Raw genomic sequence first — 25,578 nt, forward strand, 5'->3', positions numbered from 1 at the left:
AAAAGTATGGTAGAAGATATGTATTATGTTAATTCAAAATCTGCATTGTTGTTTAACAATTTCATGAAAGCTACTTACATTAATAATGCTGTCAAAATTAAAAAATGCAACAAGTTTAAAGTTTTTATTTTTGCCACACATACCCCATAGCAATGTTTTTAAATAATGGAAATGTCGCAAAAATTTCTGAATTCACAGTATTACTTTAGTAGTATATAGCTATACATGTATTTGTTTGGTGACCAAAACCCTTGCCTATTCAATTTCAGAATCTGGATCTTTTATAAGAATGAACTGTTACCTTAAGGTTGTTAGCTTCTTCTTTCTTTTTGATCCAGTTGAGAGCTTGCTGTTGAGGATCAATACACATAGGGAACCTGCTGGCTTGTGTTGTTAATATACCATTCTGTATGGACAGTTCATCTGGTGGTAATCCCTCAGATGTCCATCTGAAATATACAGACCAAGAATGCATGCATTGTCATGCTAAACATACCCCCACTTGTAACTTATAAAAATTGGAAAACAGGATGTAGATGACTTACTAATCGGAACAGCGCAGACACGTTACAATTCATCACTGCTGACCAAATATGAAGTTATTCTGTTCAGTAGTTCATTAGAAAGTGTGAGAAAACATTTAATGGACAAATGGACATAGTGATTGCAATATAGCGGAGTATCAAATCAGTGTACATATGTATTAACAAGAAATGAATGTAACAGGATGCTGTTACGAAGTCTCCCAAACAAAGCTCCCATAATTCGTAATTCCCAGGGTCGCCTGACATTGGGCAACATCCATTGAAAATTGGTTTGGTCCAGTAAAGTTATATGCATTAGTGATGCCTGGGGACTAACCTTGTATATCATTCAAATCATCTTGGCATGACAAACCAGAATATATATGGTTTAGGGGTGGGGATCTCAACCATTTACAAGATACTAGAATATTGGGGGTGGGGAGGAACCCCTGGGGACTGGCCCTATACGTCATTCAAATGTTCATTACATGACGAACAGGAATATATATATGGTTTAGGGGTGGCGATCTCAACCATTTACAAGATATTAGAACATTGGGGGTGGGGGGAACCCCTGGGGACTGACCGTATACGTCATTCAAATGTTCGAGACATGACAAATAGGAATATATATGGTTTAGGGGTGGGGATCTCGACCATTTACAAGATATTAGAACTTTCTCAAATGACAGGGGGTCGGGATGACCCCTGGGGACTAACCCTGTCTATCATTCAAACCATCTTCGCATGACAAACCAGAATATATATGGTTTAGGGGTGGGGATCTTGACCACTTAGAAGATATTAGAACTTTCTTAAATGGCAGGGGGTGGGGGTGATCCCTGGAGACTAACCCTGTATTTCATTTGATGTGCTTTATCATGACAAACCAGAATATATATGGTTTAGGGGTGGGGAACTCGACCATTTACAAGATATTAGAACTTTCTCAAATGGCAAGGGGTGGGGGTGACCGCTGGGGACTAACCCTGTATAACATTTGATGTGCTTTATCATGACAAACCAGAATATATATGGTTTAGGGGTGGGGATCTCGACCATTTACAAGATATTAGAACTTTCTCAAATGGCAGGGGGTCGGGATGACCCCTGGGGACTTACCCTGTATATCATTCAAACCATCTCAGCATGACAAACCAGAATATATATGGTTTAGGGGTGGGGATCTTGACCACTTAGAAGATATTAGAACTTTCTTAAATGGCAGGGGGTGGGGGTGACCCCTGGGGACTTACCCTGTATAACATTTGATGTGCTTTATCATGACAAACCAGAATATATATGGTTTAGGGGTGGGGATCTCGACCATTTACAAGATATTAGAACTTTCTTAAATGGCAAGGGGTGGGGGTGACCCCTGGAGACTACCCCTGTATTTCATTTGATGTGCTTTATCATGACAAACCAGAATATATATGGTTTAGGGGTGGGGATCTCGACCATTTACAAGATATTAGAACTTTCTCAAATGGCAAGGGGTGGGGGTGACCACTGGGGACTAACCCTGTATAACATTTGATGTGCTTTATCATGACAAACCAGAATATATATGGTTTAGGGGTGGGGATCTCAACCATTTACAAGATATTAGAACTTTCTCAAATGGCAGGGGGTCGGGATGACCCCTGGGGACTTACCCTGTATATCATTCAAACCATCTCAGCATGACAAACCAGAATATATATGGTTTAGGGGTGGGGATCTTGACCACTTAGAAGATATTAGAACTTTCTTAAATGGCAGGGGGTGGGGGTGACCCCTGGGGACTTACCCTGTATAACATTTGATGTGCTTTATCATGACAAACCAGAATATATATGGTTTAGGGGTGGGGATCTTGACAACTTAGAAGATATTAGAACTTTCTTAAATGGCAGGGGGTGGGGGTGACCCCTGGGGACTAACCCTGTATTACATTTGATGTTCTTTATCATGACAAACCAGAATATATATGGTTTAGGGGTGGGGATCTCGACCATTTACAAGATATTAGAACTTTCTCAAATGACAGGGGGTCGGGATGACCCCTGGGGACTAACCCTGTATATCATTCAAACCATCTTAGCATGACAAACCAGAATATATATGGTTTAGGGGTGGGGATCTTGACCACTTACAAGGTATTAGAACTTTCTTAAATGGCAGGGGGTGGGGGTGACCCCTGGGGACTAACCCTGTATTTCACTTAATGGGCTTTATCATTTAGAACATTTTCAATTAAAAAGTTTGTGTCTATCACGAACGGTTTTCAATTTATAATCATTTGAAAATTTTAAAAAATAAAATCCCATAGGGTTCTATAGTAAAACCCTCTTTTCTTTTTGCCCCTCAAAGTACCCCTTTATAAACCCCATTGCAAAAACAAAACCCTGATTGCACCACTAGACATGTTAGTCTAACATATTGTGAAACCCTAAGTTAATCCGACAAGCGGTTTTGGAGAACGGGTGCGGACAAGTTCAAATTTAAAAGCGGAGGAAGAAGAAGAAGAAGAAGAAGAAGAAGAATAATAATAATAATAAGAACTGAGCAAAAACAATAAGTCTTCCCAAACTTCGTTTGGGAGACTTAATTATCCATTCTTCAGAGATATATAAGTTTATGATGTTAAACCAAGAACAAAAAAAAAAATGCAGTCTCAAGTTGTGGATCTTTATATGTCTATGTAAGGGAAACATGAATTGCCATTTGTTTTTAAAAAAATGGCAAAAAAATGGTCTGATTTGAATACCAGTAACATTTTCTGATCAACAGGGGTGGACTGATTCTTTGCCCTATAAGATGGTAACCAATCCAAAGGTTTAAAACTTCTTTAACATTTTTTCTGAGAAAATCTTCAGCAATTAAAGGAACATTGAAAATACAGTCATGAGTCATCCATTTTCAAACAAAATACATGTAATACATATCTATTTTTGCTTTTAAAATTGTGTTCAATCTTTTTCAAAAAATACTTCCTTTCAAACAAGAATAAAGTGTCCATGGAACACCATGCCCCAAACCCACTACAATTCTATGTTCAGTGAATTGTTAAATCAGAGTAAAAACTCTAATTTGGCATATAATCAAAACATTCATAATGAACATGTGGTCTAAGTTTCAATTTGATGTGACCACAACTTCATTGGTCCTTGACCCAAAAAGTTAACCGAACACAGAACCTGCAAACTCAAAAACATAATGCCCTTCCTATTATAAATATGTTACTGGTTCCTATAATAAATATGTTACTGGAACAAATACTTACTTGCTAATTTCTACATCATTAGTAAGAAGGTCCTCCAGTTTGAATGGGTCACTCATTGGCACATCTCTGCTTCTTAAGTCAGTTACCCAGTCTTTAAATACCATATCCATACGGAATTCCCAGCTAAAAGCCCCAACATAACTGAGGAAGGCAGAACTTACAAGACAGTCACCCAATAATTTAACTCGCTTCTTTTTTAATTCCTCCAAGTCGATGGTCCACCTGAAATGCAAGTAATTATATAAATAGAAATGTTTTTATTTATAAAAACATTTTTTTTTTGAAGAATTAATACAATTAAACTGAAAGAAACTCATATAAAATTGGCAACATGACTATTATCTCTTCACCACCAACTCTCAAAAGAAAACAAAAAATGTGTTTGAAAGCCTACCACTGCCTTAAAAATTAATTCAAACCACTTTTTTTTTGAGTTACCAACCTAAAATAACATAGGAATACAAGCTTGCCATTCTAACTAGTAAATGGGGGTCACAAAAGGTGCATGAGATTCACAATTTTTTCCAAGTGAAGGAACCATTGGAAACAACCATATTCAATAGGTTCAGCTTTATTCTACAAATTAGATAGCTAACAGAAAAAAAAACAAAGAAAAAAGCAAATGGAAGGAGGGGGAGAAGTGCTTATCAAAATGTGCCTTTCTTCCAATGAAGGAGACATCCAGACTGAAATTGATTTGAAGTTTTGAACAATTCATTATACAAGCGTTCAATTTCAGTCGTAAGATTTTTTGTGAAACCCAGGCCAGCTCTTTTTTTCATTTTATTATGAAGAAGAGAAATCCTATCCTAATTCTTTTCTGAAGAAGTTTACCTTATTCTTTACAGAAGAATTTTACCTTCTTCTTTACAGAAGAAGTTTACCATATTCTTTACAGAAGAAGTTTACCATATTCTTTACTGAAGAAGTTTACCATATTCTTTACTGAAGAAATTTACCTTAATCTTTACAGAAGAATTTTACCTTAATCTTTACAGAAGAATTTTACCTTATTCTTTACTGAAGAAATTTACCTGACATTTTCTGAACTCAAACCAGATATAAGTTTATCTGCAGCAATCAATCTTCGTTCCATGATTTCGGTTTCCTCTTGTAGTTTCTGTTTCTCGGCCATGGCTTCTTCATATTTCTTCCCTAGATCATTTAACTGCTTTTCTAATGAACCCACTTCATTTGTAATTTTCTCTAAATCTCTCTTGGCTTGATGGAAACTTCTCTCTAATTTTGCTACCTGAAAACAAAGAATAAAAGGATAACAATGTGTTTTTACTTTTTGATTTGATTTTATATTGGATACTCACATAATACACACATTCTATTTTATTTATATGTTATACAGCAGACAACGTATATAATCGAAAATCCGACGTTTGAGGCAATTCTACTAGATAATCCAATGTAAGATTTCAAAATCGATTATGATCAGTATCAAATAAATATTTTGAAAGTCTTGAAGGCTAATCAACGTAATTGCGAGAAATAGCGATTTTGATTGGCTAATTACGTTTGTCCCCCTTGGGAAAAGTTAAAAATCAGAAACAACATTTTTATTGTGTAGATTTTCACAAAATCATGTTTTGGAGCTTTTTTCGAGATCATGATCGTGCAATTGGGAATAGGGGTCAAAATCATGTAGTTCACGCCTAAATTGTGAAAGTTGGCAGGTATTTATTTATTTTTCTGGTTCACCTAACAAACAAGCAAACTTGACCGATTAAATATATGTTGAAACAGTTATAAAGGTAAGAGTACAGAAAGTGCCAATATCTGGAAATCAGAAAAATGCAATATTTCATAAAGGATGGTATGAGGCCAACAAACATCAAAATCCTGTAAATTTGTGAAAACTTTGATGAATGTAGTTACATTGTAAGTATACTGACCTTGTCTCTCTTAGGTTTGATTTCTCTGGCTACAACACAGTATCCCATCACAGCTTCTACAAACTTCAACAGTCCAGTTCCTGCTTTACTGATATTCTTCATCACTTCAACGCTCATGTTACACGATTTATCAGACAACATGGCTGCAAATAAAAAGCAATATTTGGTGTTTTTTTCTCGTCAGAAAACTTGAAATTTTGCAATGTTTTTTTTATTTATTCAATAACAGTACAAACTTAATTTAGTTGCTATGTGAATATTGTGAATTTCCAGAAAATACTAATTTCTGGTGTGAATGTTTTGCTTGGCTGAATGCAGTTTGCTTACTCAAAGATCTATCAAAGAAGAAATTTCATAGGGAACAACATTCATTGTTTTTATCAATTGATTGATGGTTACTTAGTGTTCAGCAAATGTTACATGTACATATATAAATGAGATATGAATTTTAATATAGATTCTACCACTGCATCTGGTGTGGTATGATATTTCTCCACCCATGACAGTTAAATTTTCAAATTCAAAACACAAAATGGAGAAATATCTTATTGCACAAGATTCCATGGTGGAATCTGTTTCTCTAGTGATTTTTAGACGATATAAAGACATACTTTATCTTTCTTTTTGAATGATCTGCAAAAAGAAGTGTTCTCTATACATGACGCCATCAGGCATGGTTGCCATGACCTTCTTTGTTGTGTTTATTATCAAGGTGCACATTTTAAAAGACATGTCTGTTTGATGGGATATCTTAATGAATGAAAACAGGTAGAATTTCATGCATGAGAAGTTTGTTAGTTGTAACTTATTCCAGCAATTGTAGTCAAGAGCTTGGCTTATTCATGTGGCTACTCCCATATGAGACTTTTGAATTATATTGACAAATGTTATATGTTCAGTTGAGTTTACAAATGATAACATAACCTATATATGACAGCAGTATGATACCTTTTACAGCGTTAGTTTGTCTTTGGCTAATGCCATCTACGTCCATCTCTGTTAATGATTTCAGGAAGTTAGCCTCTGACATCATGGCCTTTGCAGATTTCCACGATACCTCCTTTATTCCTTTGAATATTACAATACATTCACAAACACGTTGTACTTCTGCTGGTGGTTTGGCAAATGATCTACAATCATTAAACATGTTTTAACTTTTTGTGAAAATTATCATTGAATAGATATTGTAAAAAATAAAAACTTGCATTTCAATACTTGATAGCATTATTAATATGCAGCATTTACTATAATCGTGATAATCCCACATTTTTGTCCATTCTTTAAAAATCTCAATAATAAATCCATGCAAAAAAATTATGAATTTACAGTATTCTAGGAACATGTGCACACGGATTTCATATCATTTGTTTTGTCCTATAGAATTCAATGAACTAGAACTTAATGACATGATATTGAACTACTACTACTAGTATTCAAACGACCTTGACTTCTCCTGAGGAAAGGGTGACAAGGGGGTGCTCATTTCGCAAATCCCACTTTTTTGTTATTTTCCTCCAAGATTCCAATTGTTTTTCTTCTTTTCCCCAGATCCCCCCTTTTTTACCTGTATATCCCCCCCCCTTATTTAACCCCTATATTCCACATCCTTAAAGCGTGTCTTTCTCCTCCTGAGGGTATTGCACGGTAGGTATATTGAACTGACCTGATTTCAGTGACATCCCCTTTATCGAGATCTTCCAAAGCTATTCTAGCAGCCTCCAATGCTGGTAAAGCTTCTGCTAAAGAATCCTCAGCATCTTTCTACAATACAAAATATTGAAAGTGTAAAAGAGATTCAGTGGTTGTCCTTGGTACATGTCTGTTATATTTGTTTTTTCATAATTTGTACTGTTATAAATTAGGCCGTTGGATATCTGCTGTATATCATATTTGTTTTACGTTCATTATTTTGTACATAAATCAGGCCGTTAGTTTTCTCGTTTGAATTGTTTTACATTTGTCATTTCTGGGCCTTTTAGAGCTGACTATGGGGTATGGGTTTTACTCATTCTTGAAGGCTGTATGGTGACATATAGTTGTTAATTTCTGTGTCATTTGGTCTCTTGTGGAGAGTTGTCTTATTGGCAATCATACCACATCTTCTTATTTTTATATTAAGTGCATAAATTGAGAGGAATCATTATGAATAATCTCATGTTTAATTTGCTATTATTTAATATCTTAAATCATCTTTGAAGAGGTCATTGAGTGATATCTTAGATCTTCCATGTATCTCTGACATGTTCATTCACAGTGTCAAATACTTGGATAGATTTTAAGATGTTTCTGGATTTTACAGATAACAGATTTTCATCTAAATGTTTTTGGTCGGACTGATTTTCGGTCAGTCAGATGAATCATTGCAGTTTGTCTGACCAAATGTTTGACAGTCTTTTGTTGAATTTTGGGGAGTCTGGTCATCATTGATAACTCACATCAACTGTAATTTACATCATCATACCTTTTCTACTGCAATGACTTTACTCTGTTCAGCTATTTCTGTAGCTTTTTCCTCTGCCATTTTTTTCTTTTCAGTGGCCATTGCTGTACCAGACGAGATTTCCTCCAACATTTTCTCACAGGCTTCTGTTGATTCAGTGACTGCTACTTTTTGGACAGCCAATCTGTCATTCAATACAGCTAACTGTTCACTGGCCTCAAAGATCTTCTGTAAACCTCCACTTAAACGGTCACACTGTTAATTTATAAAAAAACATTAATTAATGGCACAAGAATGGATGCAATGCTGTCCTCAGTATACACTCTGATAACATAAAAGTATCAGTGTAGTTGTCTGACAGATTCCAAAGACACTGACTTGTTACAACTCATTACTGCTAAGCTGGTGATTAAATATAAAGTCATTATGTCCAGTAAGTCCTGAGAAGAGTGTAACGAAAAAGATTAATCGGACGACAAGGTGATTACAATATATATGCAAAACCATGTAAATTCTGTAATACTGATCTTGATGGATATATAACTATGTTCATTGTCAAATAGCCATAATTATGGATGTAAACAATGTACAATCTAAACTACCGATAATTATGGATGTAAACAATGTACAATCTAAACTACCGATAATTATGGATGTAAACAATGTACAATCTAAACTACCGATAATTATGGATGTAAACAATGTACAATCTAAACTACCGTTAATTATGGATGTAAACAATGTACAATCTAAACTACCGATAATTATGGATGTAAACAATGTACAATCTAAACTACCAATAATTATGGATGTAAACAATGTACAATCTAAACTACCGATAATTATGGATGAATTATTACCTGTGACAGAATGTATTTATCTTGACTCTCCAGAAGTTTGAGATAGGAATTGACGAAATCCAGATAATTTTTCGGTGTGACGTAATTATTTCTTCTGAGTCTTTGAAGGAAAAGTTTACTATAGCTGCCAACAGCCTGATGTACCATTACAATATGGCTGACAACAGAGCTACGATGTTCATCTGGTATCAGCTGATTCTAAAAAATAAGAATACACTCATAAAATTAATACTGAACAAAAGGGAGGTAATTAAGATACACAACAGTGAACATAAGGCTAACAAATTTCTGAATTTACTGTAAAATGAAGACAATTACTTACTTCAGGGGAGATAAATACACTGGCAACAGCATATAAAGCTTGTTCTGGCCATGGGAAGAACCAATCAATGTTAGCATTGTTCACCAAACCTGCAAAAACACAAATATTTTACATTTAAGTATAATAATATTTCAGTGTATACACTTTTTTTTTAAAACAAAATATGTTTTTTTTTAAATTTTGTATACTGTGAACATGGTAAATAGGCATATTTTGGCTGTTTCACCAAAGTAATAGTGGTTGAATTTTGGTGTCTCAAATTTTTGGCATAAAACATATTGTTCAACTTCATGTCTTGGTAAATATACTAAGTGTTAAATACATTTGTTTTGACATCTGAAATTGGACAAAATACAAAACCATCTAAGACAAACTTCATTTTGATAAAAAGTAGAAAGAATCAATTGTGATAATTTGACATAAGAACTAACGATGGATAAACTGAAGTTTACAAACATTATTCCAATTAACAGTATACTGGTCAGCATACTTGTAGTAAAGTGAGAAGCTGCATTTAAAAGCCTTACCTGGGAAGTTTCTACATCTCGTCCTTAGGGCATCACCAACAGGTGACATGGCTAAGACTACATGAAGATTGTTTGAACATTTATTGACAAAATACCCCCAGATCATTTCCCTGGCGTGGGGAGTTCCTGCTTTCACAGCTTCGTCCCTGATCTGAAAAAAAAACCCAAATAATATAAACTGTAAACCAAATGTATACTACGAATATCTTTCATTTAGAAGATTTATTTCTTCAGTGTGTGTGAGATTCATAGAAATGATTACATTACAGATTTCCCCCTTCATACATTCTGATGCATCTGAATATGTTTCTGAGTGAACCTTGAACATAACTTTACATATTTACTGTTTCTGAGCGAACCAGGAACATAACTTTACATATTTACTGTTTCTGAGTGAACCAGGAACAAAACTTTACATATTTACTGTTTCTGAGAGAACCAGGAACATAACTTTACATATTTACTGTTTCTGAGTGAACCTTGAACATAACTTTACATATTTACTGTTTCTGAGTGAACCTTGAACATAACTTTACATATTTACTGTTTCTGAGCGAACCAGGAAAATAACTTTACATATTTACTGTTTCTGAGTGAACCTTGAACATAACTTTACATATTTACTGTTTCTGAGCGAACCAGGAACATAACTTTACATATTTACTGTTTCTGAGCGAACCAGGAACAGAACTTTACATATTTACTGTTTCTGAGCGAACCAGGAACAGAACTTTACATATTTACTGTTTCTGAGCGAACCAGGAACATAACTTTACATATTTACTGTTTCTGAGTGAACCAGGAACATAACTTTACATATTTACTGTTTCTGAGTGAACCTTGAACATAACTTTACATATTTACTGTTTCTGAGAGAACCAGGAACATAACTTTACATATTTACTGTTTCTGAGTGAACCTCGAACATAACTTTACATATTTACTGTTTCTGAGAGAACCAGGAACATAACTTTACATATTTACTGTTTCTGAGTGAACCTTGAACATAACTTTACATATTTACTAACAGTATATATGATGCGTGAATAACTTAGTTCCTTAGCAGTAACTGTAACATGTGTATAGTGCTTTATTTTTTACAGAATTCAATATTTCTTGATTTACTAGGGCCAAAGCTATTCACTATGTTTTGTTTTATGCGTTTTTTCGTATCATTGATTCTGAACTTCCTTAAATATCAAATTTACAAGAGGGTATTTTAAAGATTTTATCTTGATTGCGAAATAAGGAAAAATAGACCTCTCATTAACAAAATTTCACACTTTATAGTAATTTCGTAGATATTTGATTTGTGGTTTTGCCAGTCTCCATACAAGCCTGTTGAAAATATGAACTTTGTTGTACATTTGAATTTCGTGGTTTAGCTATACCCACGAAATCCATGCAAATTTTTATCCCACGAATAAAAATAAATCCACACTAAACCTCAATGGCACAGTCATTATGTGTTTATAAAGAAATATTAAAGACTTACACCACTAAGTATGGCTTCCTTCTCGTCATCAGCATACAGAGCTGGTACCATTCCTGATGTCAACATGTTGTTTATCAACTCAAGGAACCCTGATAAAAAATATAATCTCTCATTTAGCAAGCTTTGTCCTGATTTTAAGTAAGATGGCATATACAATAAAATGGTTGACTTCTATCATGCCGTTTTCAAGAAGTTGTGAATAAAAAGACACAGAAAACTACAATGTGAGACAATAGAAGTAATTTGTATATGTCGACCCAGCTGTCAGGTGACACAATAATGGCTCTGTTCACTGTATCATAAAATCTTTTCATGTATTAAGGTGTTAATTAGAACTTTGTCTAACCTAAAAAATACTTTGATCTTACAAGCTTAATAACTATCTGATCCGGTGCTGTTTATTTCAAAAATGAGTAATATTTGTCTAATCAATTAGAAATAATCAAATAAGTAACTGATGTCATGAAATCATTTGACATACCTTCTTCAGCTACATGTTGATCAGTAAACAAGAATACTACTTTCTTATTCTCTATTCCCAGTTTATTATACAGAACTTTCAAATCATCCCTGAAGGAGCTCTCGTTATATCCTCTACTGAGCTGTATCTCAAATACTTCACAGCCAGCGGTGAATGATGCTAATTTACATAACGACTGTTTACCACTACCTCCTACACCCACCAACAGGGCGTGACCTTGGTCCATACGGATCACACGATGTATACGTGTCAAATGTTCTAATGCATCGTCAAACAGGACGAGGTTCATAGGGGTATTACTTTCATTATATTCTTCTAAAATCTGAAAACAGAGAAAAAGTAGACAAGTTTGTTACTTTTCTAATAGGGTAAATATAAGGGTTATCATTACATAACTATCATATTGATTGTTTAACTGATGGCTGCTTTACGTCAAGTAGCAAACATTACATGGATATCATTACAATAAAATGTTAATGAGATTTGATTGTATTCTTTATACTGAAATAATTCTTATATGATTTGCATATTAGGGAATACGTTTATATGATTGGTCGAGAGGACTTCCGGTAGTGGCTCTTGACGTTATTTATTTTTTTGATAAAGGACGTTGACCGAACTACTTTTTGTAACCAATGTAAACAAGATGCTGGCGATAATAACGCAATCCGGCTCGACGTTAAAAATATTTATTTTCACTTCACGTTAATCGTTAAATCAAATAAAAATTTGTAAGGGTTCCGCGGAACCCAGTGTCTCGCCTACTTTTTCTGTTAATCGCAGGCTCAACAAAAATGAGGAAGTAAATCAATAAAAATATTCCTCTTGATACTATCTTTTGATTGTAAGAAGCTTCTGTCCAAGTTTGGTAAAAATCCAGGATAGTTTATGAATCTAATAAATGTTTAAAAACTTTAACTGCAGACTGAATGTAATGTTAACTGGAAGAAAACAAAATTTCCTTCTAGATACTAGCATTTGATCATAAACAAGCTTCTGTCCAAGTTTGGTACAAATCGAAAATAGTATAAGAAAGTTATTAAAATTTTAAAAACTTTAACCACAGAGTGAATGTGTTGTTTCCTGGCAGAAAATCTAAGTCCATTTAAAAGTAAAAAATGGAAAAAATGGATTTATTTTTTTTACAAAATTTCCTTCTAGATACTAGCTTTTGATCATAAACAAGCTTCTGTCCAAGTTTGGTACAAATCCAAAATAGTATAAGAAAGTTATTAAAATTTTAAAAACTTTAACCACAGAGTGAATGTGTTGTTTCCTGGCAGAAAATCTTAGTCCATTTAAAAGTAAAATAAGGAAAAAATGGATTTATTTTTTTACAAAATTTACTTCTGGATACTATCTTATGATCATAAACAAGCTTCTGTCCAAGTTTGGTACAAACCCAGGATAGTTTAAGAAAGTTATTAAAATTTTAAAAACTTTAACCACAGAGTGAATGTGATATTTCCCGGCAGAAAAACTAAGTCCATTTATAAGTAAAATACGGAAAAAATGGAATTTTATTTTTACAAAATTTACTTCTAGATACTATCTTATGATCATAAACAAGCTTCTGTCCAAGTTTGGTAGAAATCAAGGATAGTTTAAGAAACTTATTAAAATTTCAAAAACTTTAACCACAGAGTGAATATTTGTGGACGCCGCCGACGACGACGCTGACGGAATGTAGGATCGCTTTGTCTCGCTTTTTCGACTAAAGTCGAAGGCTCGACAATAAACACAAAATATTCATTTGAATGATAAGTTATTTTTGTAGTTTATTTTTTTATCAGATAGCAAATTTCATGGAGAACATATTTTTGCGTTAACTAACAAATATATTCAATTTACGTGCGATAGAGGTTACGTGTGGAAAAATAAAATCTCCAATTTTAAAGAATAATAAGGATTAAACGCCTTTTTAAAGGAATTTATTGGTGTATAAACTGGACCAAGTCACTCATTTGTTTGTGAGTGACTTGGTCAAGTTTGTACACCAATAAATTCCTTTAAAAAGGCGTTTAATCCTATATTGAATCACTGAGGCATGTTTATAACATGCTAGCTCACAATGTAGGAAGACATATTATTTTCTGACTGATGTGAAAATAGTCCTGATTATACATGTACACCTATGCAAAGAATTTGATAAAAGCTGCTTGAGTATTTATCTTTTGGAAGATGGCAATGATATCCATATAACATCTAAAAAGGGAAATCAAATTAATCATATACCTCTTGGAAGAGCGCTTTAGCAGCATCATAATCTTGTATGTCCTCATACAGACGAGGTTCTGATTCCTCCATGGCTGTACGATAATCTCCAAACAAACAAGGGTCACGCATAGCTAGTTCTACATATGGTTTGTAATTTTCTTCCAACAAAGCTTTAATCAAACCCTAATATCAAATAAATGGATACAAGTTATTTATACATATTCCAAATTGTGTTGTCTTTTAGGCATTTATATCTGAAAAAAACAAGAAAACTTCTGCTAACTGTTGTTTGTGGCCAACTTCAAAATAGTTCTTACTAAAAACCATTGTGGTAACTTAAAATTCATTCACTTTAGACTTTCCATTTTATAATGCTATATATTCCTCCAATCAAAATTAGTACAATCTGTACAAATGTTCAACTTTCATATAACATGTATTTCTTTGTCAAAATGTTAACACATAGATAGAGCATTCCTGTCTGACCTAATCACAAACTTTAACAATTGTAAAAATAGCCAGAAAAAAAGCACTCTTAAGTCTTCTGTGACATTTATTGCAGGCAAGACAATAATAAGGCTGTTTCATTTTTTAATTTCTTCTTCAAACTTTTCCAAATTGTAAGTGGTTTTTGTATAAATTTCCACTTCTATATATGGCCACCATAACCTTACACCGAAGTTTCACTTGGTCCAAAAGCAGGCAATAAAACAAGGTTAACTTATCAGGAAAGAAAGAACAAAGTGGCAACTATTATAGAGATGAACTTACAGTGACATGTGTCTTATCCTCCTCATTGATCAATCTATCACAGATAACGCGAGAACATTCATTTCTCCACACACGAACAAATAATTCTGGTTTAGAGAATCTGTCTGGTGTAGTGAGTGATAGTCCATGGTAAATCCTTGACAGATCTCTCAGGTTAAAGATATAATGAAACTTGGATGGTGTAGGTGGGAGATCCTTTACGATAGTGCTGCAAAATAAATCATTTGTCACTTGTATTAAATCTAAATCATTATAAGTTAGTGATTCTAAAGATCAGGGTGGTGGATGATGGACTGAGTAAGCACATTTAACTGTCAGTGTGAATTTTTGTGAATATTGAAAAATTTAGAAAAATTAAATTTGAGAGAAATACATGAATTCAAGTAATTTTAAAACTTATCAAAACTGAAACATCATATTTCAATAGCAAGAGGTGTTGCCGTCTGCTTTGAAATCTAAAACATATTCATAAAATGCCTTATTTTCAAAATACCAATAAATTTTGTTTTTGTATTTAAAGAGTAATTTCCCTTACATGTAATGTATTCCATCAAACATAAAATGTGTTCCAATTGACACAAGTAAACATACCTGTACAGAGACATTGTCATGTTGGTGATTGTTTTAGCTAGATCCTGAATATCTTTACTAAATGGTTGTAAATGTCCGACCAGAATTGAATTGTAAATCAGGAACAGCGACTCATCAGATGGGAATGTCATATTAAACACAGAGAATAACGACACAAATCTGGGATCAGTTTCGTTACGACCACCTCCAGCTTTACCCATGGCAGCAATGTAACCGATATCCTTCATGTTTTTCCAGTTCAAATCTTTACCTCTGTCATAACAACCTCCACGTTCTAATAGAAGTTTTAATAAAGCAATAGGTTGCTGTGTTCCGTAAGTATCAACCTGTTGTCAAAAACATCAGATCAATGAACAAATATACAAAAAATAATTTACAAATTTTAAAAGCAACTATTTTCTAATTAAAAAAAAAATCTTAACCATTTTCTTGAAGATTGAAGAAATTTTTCAAATTTTTCAAATCTTCATAAAAATTCCATTATTGAGAGTAATTTTGTTGTGTCGATAAAAAAATCACTGATACAATGTTTGTATTATTTGTTTACCTGTGGCATGTTCATATCATCAATAAAGATAAGTAATCTCCTGCCTGGTGGAGGACCGTAAGTATCTTTGGTCCTTTTCTCTACATTGGCCTCCAAGTTACGTTGTACATCCAGTGATGTGGTCCTACTAGAGAAGTTCATGTTCAACAACAACTACAAATATAAACGTACAGATTTTGACGATCCTGTTTCCAACTATTTCTAAACAAATAGTAACCTATTGGGCAATTTTATCATATAAAAAAATTTAGTCCCAGCATACCCTATTTTTTCTTTAAAAGATATATTAAGCAAAATATTTTGTAAATCTTGCTTTCTGTCTCTAGATTTCTATAGTTATTTTCAATGTAAAACTTTGATACAAGAGCATTTTCTCATCAACTAATTCATATCTGATTTCCTATTAACAAAAAAAACAGTAACCTGACTATTCATTATTTCAAAAAGTTTATAATTCATTTGAAAAAGTAAAATTTGGAGAAAGTAGAAAGTATTTTAAAGGCATTTTATAAGTTTCAATATTTTTATCTGTATTAACAATATCTAGTCAAGTATTGTTGCAGAATAATATATACCATGTAAATAAATGCTATAACTTTCAGATGGTACTTTTGGTTCAGGTTATCCTAACAACAAATAGATCATACTTACCATTAAATAGTATCAAACGCAAGTTCTCTTTTCTTTACTTAAAATTTTCAAAAGCAATAGTAAACTATTGGAACTCCTGCTTTAATTATTTATTTAAAATTAAGTAATACCTCTATTCCCACTATAATACTACTTTTAAAATATTACATCTTAAGTTTACATTTCCATGCAGTTTTTATTAAACTTTCAGAGATTTTCCAGTAGACCAAAATAAAAGAAATGTTTGGTTGCCATAGCCCACCATATCAACAAAAAACATACACTGATCTTATTTTACCGCCACCTAGTTGATGAGGGCTTATAGCATTATTATGTATGATAAACAATTTTTCTGGAATGGTCCTTAGCTGGGTACAAGTAAAAGGAATAAATTAAGTATTTCTTTGGCAGACCAACTCATAATTCAATTGAGTGTTTAGGCTATTGCAACAACAAAAAAGTTTAGCCTTATTCAACCATATATATCTAAAAGACCAACTAAAACCTGAATACCCTCTACAAATTACTAACATATCCTGAGATCAGTTTGTCACTGTCTTTTTCAATTATTTCCTGTTTAAAAAATGATGAAGGCAAATGATTATACAAATTCTTGTCAAATAAGCAAATGACTATACAAAATTCTTGTTGGTCAAATAAGCTGTTGACACAGAGTTATGTCTCCCCTATCGGCATAAAATTTAGAAAAAGACAATCTGATGGAGAGCAACATTGCTTATTATTTCAAAGTCACTAGACCATGATCTTGCCTAGAAATGATTTACTGAGATGTACAGACAGTAATGTAACTTTATAGAAAGTATCGTTGTCTATTGTAAGTAGTTCCTATCAATCTTACTTCAGCAGAAAAATTATTATTGAAAATTGCTAATTAATTTAAAGTCACTAAACCTTGACCTAGGAGGCAGGGCCTTGAAATAGTCGCCAAACTCATATGTACTGGTAGTAAAGCAACTTTGTATTAAATAGCAATTATCTATCACAAGTAGTTCCTATCAAACAAACTTAAGCAGAAAACTTAACAATTGTTGACGCCATTGTCATCCTTGCCGGAAAAGCAATCGCTATATCTCGCTTTCCGTGACTTTCGTCACAGTCAAGACAACAAGAGTGCACATGCTGAAGTGTCTCGCCTTCTTTACTAACCATTGATTTTATGTTGATAGTCCTAAATACAAAGCTTTACTACAAGTAACACATAAACTTAACATGATCCAAGAAAATGAGGTCAAGGTCAGATAAATCAAACGAGAAATACATGTACACCTTACAATCATTCAATAAACCAAACATAAATGACCTATTGCTTATTATTTCTAAGAAACAGTCTTAAACAAGAAAACTTAACATTGACCAATGAACCATGAAAATGAGGTCAAGGTCAGATGAACCATGCCAGACAGACATGTACACCTTACAATCAATTTAGGCATTAAATATAGTTGACCTATTGCTTATAGTATCTAAGAAACAAACTTAACCATGAAAAGTTAACATTGACCAATGAACCATGAAAATGACGTCAAGGTCAGATGATACCTGCCAGACAGACATATACACCTTACAATCCTTCCATACATCAAATATAGTTGATCTATTGCTTATAGTTGAAGAAAAACAGACCAAAACACAAAAACTAAACACTGAGAAATGAACCGTGAAAATGAGGTCAAGGTCAAATAAAACCTGTGAGACTGACATGTACATCACAAAATATTTCCATACACCATTTATAGTTGACCCATTGCATATAGTATTAGAAAAAAAGACCAAAACTCAAAAACTTAACTTTGACCACTGAACCATGAAAATGAGGTCAAGGTCAGATGACAACTACCAGTTGGACATGTACACCTTACAATCATTCCATATACCAAATATAGTAGACCTACTGCTTATAGTATCTGAGATATGGACTTGACCACGAAAACTTAACCTTGTTCACTGATCCATGAAATGAGGTCGAGGTCAAATGAAAATTGTCTGACGGGCATGAGGACCTTGCAAGGTACACACATACTAAATATAGTTATCCTATTACTCATAATAAGAAAGAAATTAACATTACAAAAAATGTTGACTTTTTATTCAAGTAGTCACTGAACCATGAAAATGAGGTCAAGGACATTGGACATATGACAGACGGAAACTTCCAAACATAAGGCATCTATATAGAAAGTATGAAGCATCCAGGTCTTCTAGCTTCTAAAATATAAAGCTTTTAAGAAGTTAACTAACGCCGCCGCCGGATCACTATCCCTATGTCGAGCTTTCTGCGACAAAAGTCGCAGGCTCAACAAAAATGATGTAGGCAAATGACTATACCAAGTTCTTGTCATTATCAAATGACTATACAAAATTATTGTCATATAAGGTCCTGTTCAATAAATAATGTAAGCAATTCACCATACAAATGTTTATATTGATGATCTCCTGTTCAGTGAATGGTGAAGCATATAATCTAAACATAAAAAATCAAATACATAAGTATTGGAGTATCATAAAATGTTATTACAATGATATCATAAAATGTTATTACAATGATATCATAAAATGTTATTACAATGAATAACAAAATCTAAAATCTACTTATCAGCATCAACCATCTGCCATTCTCTTTTCAAATAAAAACTTGTCTCTGACCTATATTTCACATGTCACATTCAATGACATAAAAAAAAATATTTTAAAGACAAACTTCAGTAACAATCCTCAAATAAGTAATAAAATAACTTAATGTAATATTAAACTTACGTGTGTTTCTGAGTCGAGAGTTCTGAGGAAGTTAGCCGTTGTAGCTGTTTTAGATGTTCCAGTTTCACCAACTAACACAACCGGTTGTTTAATTCCAACCATCAGCTCTAACAGCCAAGTTGTACGGACAGTATCAACGGTGGGTACTAATATTTCATTGTACTTTTTGACCGGATCATGTATATACTTTGGTACTTTCTGTGCCCATGGCATCCATTTTTTCTGTTCGCTATCCCAGAAGTACTCAAACAAAGATGGCTGTGTGGTGGGTAGTTCACCTGGTGGTAATAATTGTACTTATTATGTTTATGTTTATGAGTCATAGGACTATTATAACTATAATATTGTATTGTTTTTAGTAATTAGTTGTTAAATTCCTTTGTTTCCTGAATATGCTTCAATGTTTTACATTCAAATATCTGCAAATTTTTCATTGTCTTTCTTCTAAAAGAATTGATTCCTTTTTGTACTAAGACCAGTTTTGGTTTTTATCTCTAGAAAATTAGTCATATTGTGTGTACTGTTCTGAGATTGATTTGATTTTTGGTGTTTTAACGCCACTTTTAAGCACCGCTTTTGGGCTATTTTTGTGGCGGCCAGTTCTTATTGGTGGAGGGAGCTGGAGTGCCCGGAGAAAACCATGACCTTTGATAGGAAAACTGACAATCCTAGTCAATTAAGATTGGAGTCATGTGCACCCACACGAGCGGGGTAGGAACTCACAACCTCAGTGTTGACTGGCTAGTGATTACAGTAGTAACTACTTAGACCACTAGGCCACCAAGGACCCCTACTTTTCTGAGAAAACACTGCTTTAAATATTATTAACAGTGACCTATAGTTGCAAACTTCTACGTCATTTAGTCTCTAGTGGATAGTTGTCTCATTGGCGATCATACCACATCTTCTTATTTTTATATTGAAGTACAAAAAACTCTGATCTTTTATGATTATTTTAAAGCCTTCATAACAAAGTACCATTATCAACCAGAACAATATTGTATGCTTCAAATATCAAACTGTGTATCTCCTATACAAAGATAAATGAATCAAAATTTACAATGTGAGAAAATATGTTTCTGTGCCATGTAAATTTTGCCAAAGAAATAAGAAAAAATTAAAATAAAATATTGTAGTTTTGAAATAAACATACAAGTATAATTTAATATGTGGTTTTCTTATCTTTCTTTTCTTTTCCATAAATGTGAGGAACAAAAATTTGGATAAAAATATTGGGATGAACAAAAAAGTGAAATACTTGAACATTGAGTGTTGAACATACCCAGATACTTATTCTTGCGTTTCTTAGCTAAAATAACAATACATATTCTACATTCACATAAATATGCAAATATGTTTCTAAAATTTTCTGTATGATACATCAATATCAAACTTTCAATTGTCAATTTTTTACACATAAACCTACACTATAGATCAAATCAAAAATCAAATGTGTATACTGAGCAAATACAATTTTTTTGTTCATTAATTCCAAAATTTTACACAATGATCATTGTATTCAGACGATGTCATTTTGAAAATTATATCATCATAATTTTTTTCTTTCCAAACTAAAAATTCATTTATAGTCACAGCTTATATAGTTGTCTCATTGGCAATTATACCACATCTTCTTAATTTATATAAAGGTCACAATCAGGACCAGAGAAGACTGACCTTGAGAGATGACCTTTGATTTGAGGTTCAAAATGCATTCTACTGGTACAGAGGAACAAGAAGAGGGAGACCTGACATGATAGGTTTTCACTTTATCAAGGTGACCTTTAAAACAGGTTTGATTGTATATTTAAATGAACTTAATTCTCTTTACTGTTCAAGGGCAAACATGAACAGGGCAGAATGATATAGCTATTGTCAAAGCTACGTCTATTCCACTAGTCAGACTTACCCATTCCTGCATAAGTTTTATCTTCATCTTTGACCTGTTGAAGTGCGGCCAAGGTTCTGACTTGTGCATCAAACTTCAAGCGACCATCCTCCAGTAGTCCAGCACCGATTGACCAGTACAATGCCTCCAGGAAGTAACATTCCAGTTCATCAGCTTCAGTCACTTCCTTTGTTACCAGAGCATCTAACATCTTACTCAGCTGTCTAACCTATACAAAAACAAAAATATGTATACATGTTTCCTGTCTCATGGCAGAAAAAATAGGATAGATAGAAAGGTAAAATAATTTTATTTTTTCAAATATTTCACTTAAGATATAAAAGGGATATGCTCTGGATTTTAACATTGCTGAACCAAAAATGTCCATATAATGTGTTGTGGTAGGGATGAATATCTAGGGTATGTAAGGAGGCAGAAAACACAAAATGGTTATCAAAAATTATTATCTTCACATCAATCCCACCAAACTACATTCTGGTTCTAATTAGTAATGATAAATATTTCAAAATAAGGTACCAGTATTTAACTAAAGATTGCAGATTTGATAACCTTTGACCTACCATATTAAGATTGGTGAGTGGTACTATTGTCTTCATTTTTTCTCCCTGTCGACCATCAACCAGACCTTCAACCACCATGTCGATCAGAGTTGGTACATATTTATCATACAGTCTCTTGAATTCATCTTTCTCCAACTTAAACTGTCGAGAGTTTATCCATTTGTACCAGAATGGATCATAGCCAAGATTCTTAGGATCCACATAAACCATACCACATCTAGATACAGTAGCCGGAGAGGCATACTGGAGATCAAATACCTATAACGAAAATTGTCAATTAAATATCATAGTTCAATATCTACTATGCTATTAGTTAATATGTTATATCATTTATGGTTTGGGGTGAATTCATAGTCCCTTCACTTCAAAATAAACAGTCAATAGATGATTATATCTATTCCTTTCTTTTTGTCTTTTTATGATCATTTTAAAACATATTCTCCAAAAATCTATACTGATAGAACATAATACATTGCCTTCCAATATAAAATAAGTCAAAAATTACTTTCCCTTTAATTAAAACTGAAAGTAACAAGAACACAAACCTTCTGTGAATAAAAATATAAACCATCACTTAACCATTGACTTTGAACAACAAATAACAGATTAAACTGCTGACCCTTCCAAAGCATCTGTCTCTATCTCCATCCCAAATTTTGGATGGGGTTCCTTTTGCTCAATCCTTAGTTTCATGTACAGATGTTTGTCTTTTCCTTTGTTCTCTTGTCAATTTATGATTTTTTATCACCCCTTCAGATCTTCCTCTTTTTTTCTTGAAGAATCTTCTTAGCTTTAACAACATGAATCTTCTTAGCTTTAACAACATGACACAAAACCTTATATGTTCAACCCCAACCCCCTCCTTGGAAAGTTCTCCCTCTTTTTTTGAAAAAATCATCTTACCTCAAACAACATGGCACAATGTTTCTGTAACCTAATACGTTCACCATTGGCTAAGGTCATCAACCTATTGTCGTCCATGACAGAGTTCATGTTTTCTACCCATAATGCATCAACGTCTCCATCATATACAATGTACTTCCTTTCATTTTTGTCTGTTGGTCTGTTGATTTCTCTGAAGATATTTGACAGCAAACCATCAGTCCAGTCTCTGGTGATTGGGTCCAATATACCATACAAGTCTATCACACTTCTGTCCTTGGGATTTATTACAAAGAGTTTTGTTGCTGTTCCTAACCTAAAAAAAGATAAAAAAAAATAATTAAAGAGAAGCAATAGTTATCAGGCAATTTGATATGTACATGTATCATGTTATAGCAGATAAAATTGATAAATAGCCTTATATTAAGACAGCAATTTTGAAGTCTTTACAGATAACTGATTAAATAACTCCCTCATGGTCTTGTCTACAGTGCAAATGTTTGTTGGTTAAATCGAAGTTCATAGGTCAAGTCAAAGACTTTAAAACTTGTATTTGCTGCTCCTCAATTACTCAGAGCTAAGAATGGTTAGCTTGGATAACATGTCCGAGGAAAATCAGTCTAGTACAATCATTTTAAATGTTAATCTGAATACACTCGTAATATTTGTAACTCAAAATTCACACAGATCAAAATGTAAAATAGCAGTTGTCCTGTAGATGAATCTGTGCAAGTTTGGTTGAATTCTGTACAGTTGTTCTCAAGGAGCTGCAGATAAAAAAACTAATATAAGCAAAAATAACTAATCATGTTTTGGTATGGGAAACTCAAAAAATAGATCTACAACAATTTTTAAAATGTCATGAAATACAACAGCAATAACACAAGACAATAGAAGTGTTCCCTATGTGTGGCCCCTGGTGGACGCTGTCAGGCAACACAATAATGTCACTACATACTTACTTTGTTTGTGACTGTGCCAGTGTATTTATAACAACAGATTTTCCTCCTCCTGTCGGCCCAACAATCATAGTGGTGTGACGTGTCATCATGGTCTCGTACAACTGTACAACCTTGTCAACCTGTCAAATCAATACTTTTTCTTTAGATTAAATACAATAAAAACTGTGAGGCTATAAAAATAAGTCCATTGTGATGCATTACCCCACAAACCAAGTAAAGGACATACCAATTCTTTTTTAATCATGTAATTCATATGGTGTGTTTCAAACATTACAATCAACAATGGACAACTTAGCAAGAACGTATTATGATATACATCTTTCTTTTTCCTTTTTTTTCTTCACACATTGTTTCTTGCTGAATTTTTTTGAAAATTTCTTGCATTTTACATTTTATAATCTAAAACAAGAATGTGTCCATAGTACACGGATGCCCCACTCTCACTATCATTTTCTATGTTCAGTGGACCGTGAAATTGGGGTCAAAACTCTAATTTGGCATTAAAATGTGTACTAAGTTTCAAGTTGATTGGACTTCAACTGCATCAAAAACTACCTTGACCAAAAACTTTAACCTGAAGTGGGACAGACGGACGGACAAACGGACGCACAGACCAAAAAACATAATGCCCCTCTACTATCATAGGTGGGGCATAAAAATGTCAACATTTTTGCGCCTGTCCCAAGTCAGAAACCTCTGGCCTTTGTTAGTCTTGTATGTTTTTTTAATTTTGGTTCATATATATGTTTCGGAGTTTAATGTAACGTCCATTTTAGCTGAACTAGTATACATTTTTTAAGGGGCAAGCTGAAGCCCGCCTCCAGGTGCGAGATTTTCTCGATGTGTTGAAGACCCATTGGTGGCCTTCGGCTGTTTACTGATCTTTGGTGGGGTTGTTGTCCCTCTGACACATTCCCTGTTTCCATTCTCAATTTTATCAAATAAATATTTCCATTTCTTTAGTGCTTATTTGAATACAATTGGAGCAAAAAAATGTATATTTGTTTACAACTTTATGGCTTTAAGATGAAGGAAATAAATTTACAACAAGTTAAGTTGGTTCAAAACAATCTTATATTAAAGATATACTACTAGCTTATAAATTTTCAAAGTATCAGTAAAGCTAAGATTTAAAATGCATATCAAATCAAATCCTGAAAACATTAAACTTGTAGCCTTAGGCCACAGTTCAAACTAGTTACCTGTATTGGTAATAACTGGTATCCATTGTCTTCCAAGACAGCCTCCACAGCATCATTGAAATTAGGATATCGGACACGTGGACAGTCTAAGCCAGGGAACAGATCACCAATCAATCCTAAGAATAGTGGTACATCCTCAAACACAAATTTAGGCAAGTTCATGTCTCTTAAAGCTCTCATCAACACTACATCCTATAAAATAATACATAAATCTAAATCATTCAAATTCTTTTATTTAAAAGTTTACCCCTTGGTATTAGGTGGGGTTTGTGTTGCTCAGTTTTCAATGCTATGTTTTGCTATTGTTTATATCTTTGGCCATGGTGTTGTCTAATTTTATTGGACTTATAATTTTTTTGGTAATTTCTCTCTCTTTTTAAGGGGGTATGTTTAAATAATATGCTGTAACAAAGTTATGATTTTTTTTATGTAGACAGGGTAAACATTATATATCAAATACCTTTACCTTTATTATAAATTGTACGACACGTACAAAAATGAGCATTTTCTATTTTTTATGCAAATATACGAATAAGAATATATTTACGTTCTCTATCTAGAATAGAAAATTAAAAAAAATATGGAAATTTAAAATATTTAAACCATATATAACAAAAATTTCTATACACAACATTTTTATATGTAAGTTTAACTTTCATGATATAAATTATGCTGTTTTCATATATGTCACTGTAATATTCCTGTTTCCAT

At 33.2% G+C, this 25,578-nt stretch overlaps 1 protein-coding gene across 3 annotated transcripts in view; it reads right to left on the reverse strand.

Moving 5' to 3' along the window:
• Positions 1–25,578, reverse strand: part of LOC127712122 (dynein axonemal heavy chain 10-like) — an 82,614-nt gene that overhangs the window by 13,750 nt on the left and 43,286 nt on the right. For all 3 annotated transcript variants that reach the window (XM_052218386.1, XM_052218385.1, XM_052218384.1), the window contains 22 exons: positions 24,868–25,059; positions 23,666–23,784; positions 22,725–23,019; positions 21,822–22,079; positions 21,262–21,469; positions 19,353–19,630; positions 15,948–16,100; positions 15,401–15,726; positions 14,810–15,017; positions 14,057–14,221; positions 11,822–12,143; positions 11,341–11,429; positions 9,846–9,996; positions 9,319–9,407; positions 8,997–9,194; positions 8,158–8,391; positions 7,360–7,457; positions 6,645–6,826; positions 5,697–5,839; positions 4,827–5,044; positions 3,793–4,014; positions 302–449 (listed from right to left, as the gene is read on the reverse strand). In XM_052218386.1, the coding sequence (XP_052074346.1) occupies positions 302–449; positions 3,793–4,014; positions 4,827–5,044; positions 5,697–5,839; positions 6,645–6,826; positions 7,360–7,457; positions 8,158–8,391; positions 8,997–9,194; positions 9,319–9,407; positions 9,846–9,996; positions 11,341–11,429; positions 11,822–12,143; positions 14,057–14,221; positions 14,810–15,017; positions 15,401–15,726; positions 15,948–16,100; positions 19,353–19,630; positions 21,262–21,469; positions 21,822–22,079; positions 22,725–23,019; positions 23,666–23,784; positions 24,868–25,059 (4,296 nt within the window). The remainder of the gene's footprint in view (positions 1–301; positions 450–3,792; positions 4,015–4,826; positions 5,045–5,696; positions 5,840–6,644; positions 6,827–7,359; positions 7,458–8,157; positions 8,392–8,996; positions 9,195–9,318; positions 9,408–9,845; positions 9,997–11,340; positions 11,430–11,821; positions 12,144–14,056; positions 14,222–14,809; positions 15,018–15,400; positions 15,727–15,947; positions 16,101–19,352; positions 19,631–21,261; positions 21,470–21,821; positions 22,080–22,724; positions 23,020–23,665; positions 23,785–24,867; positions 25,060–25,578) is intronic.

The sequence above is a fragment of the Mytilus californianus genome, unplaced genomic scaffold (genome assembly GCF_021869535.1).
Source record: "Mytilus californianus isolate M0D057914Y unplaced genomic scaffold, xbMytCali1.0.p SCAF_8, whole genome shotgun sequence".
Classification (NCBI taxonomy): Eukaryota; Metazoa; Mollusca; class Bivalvia; order Mytilida; family Mytilidae; genus Mytilus; species Mytilus californianus.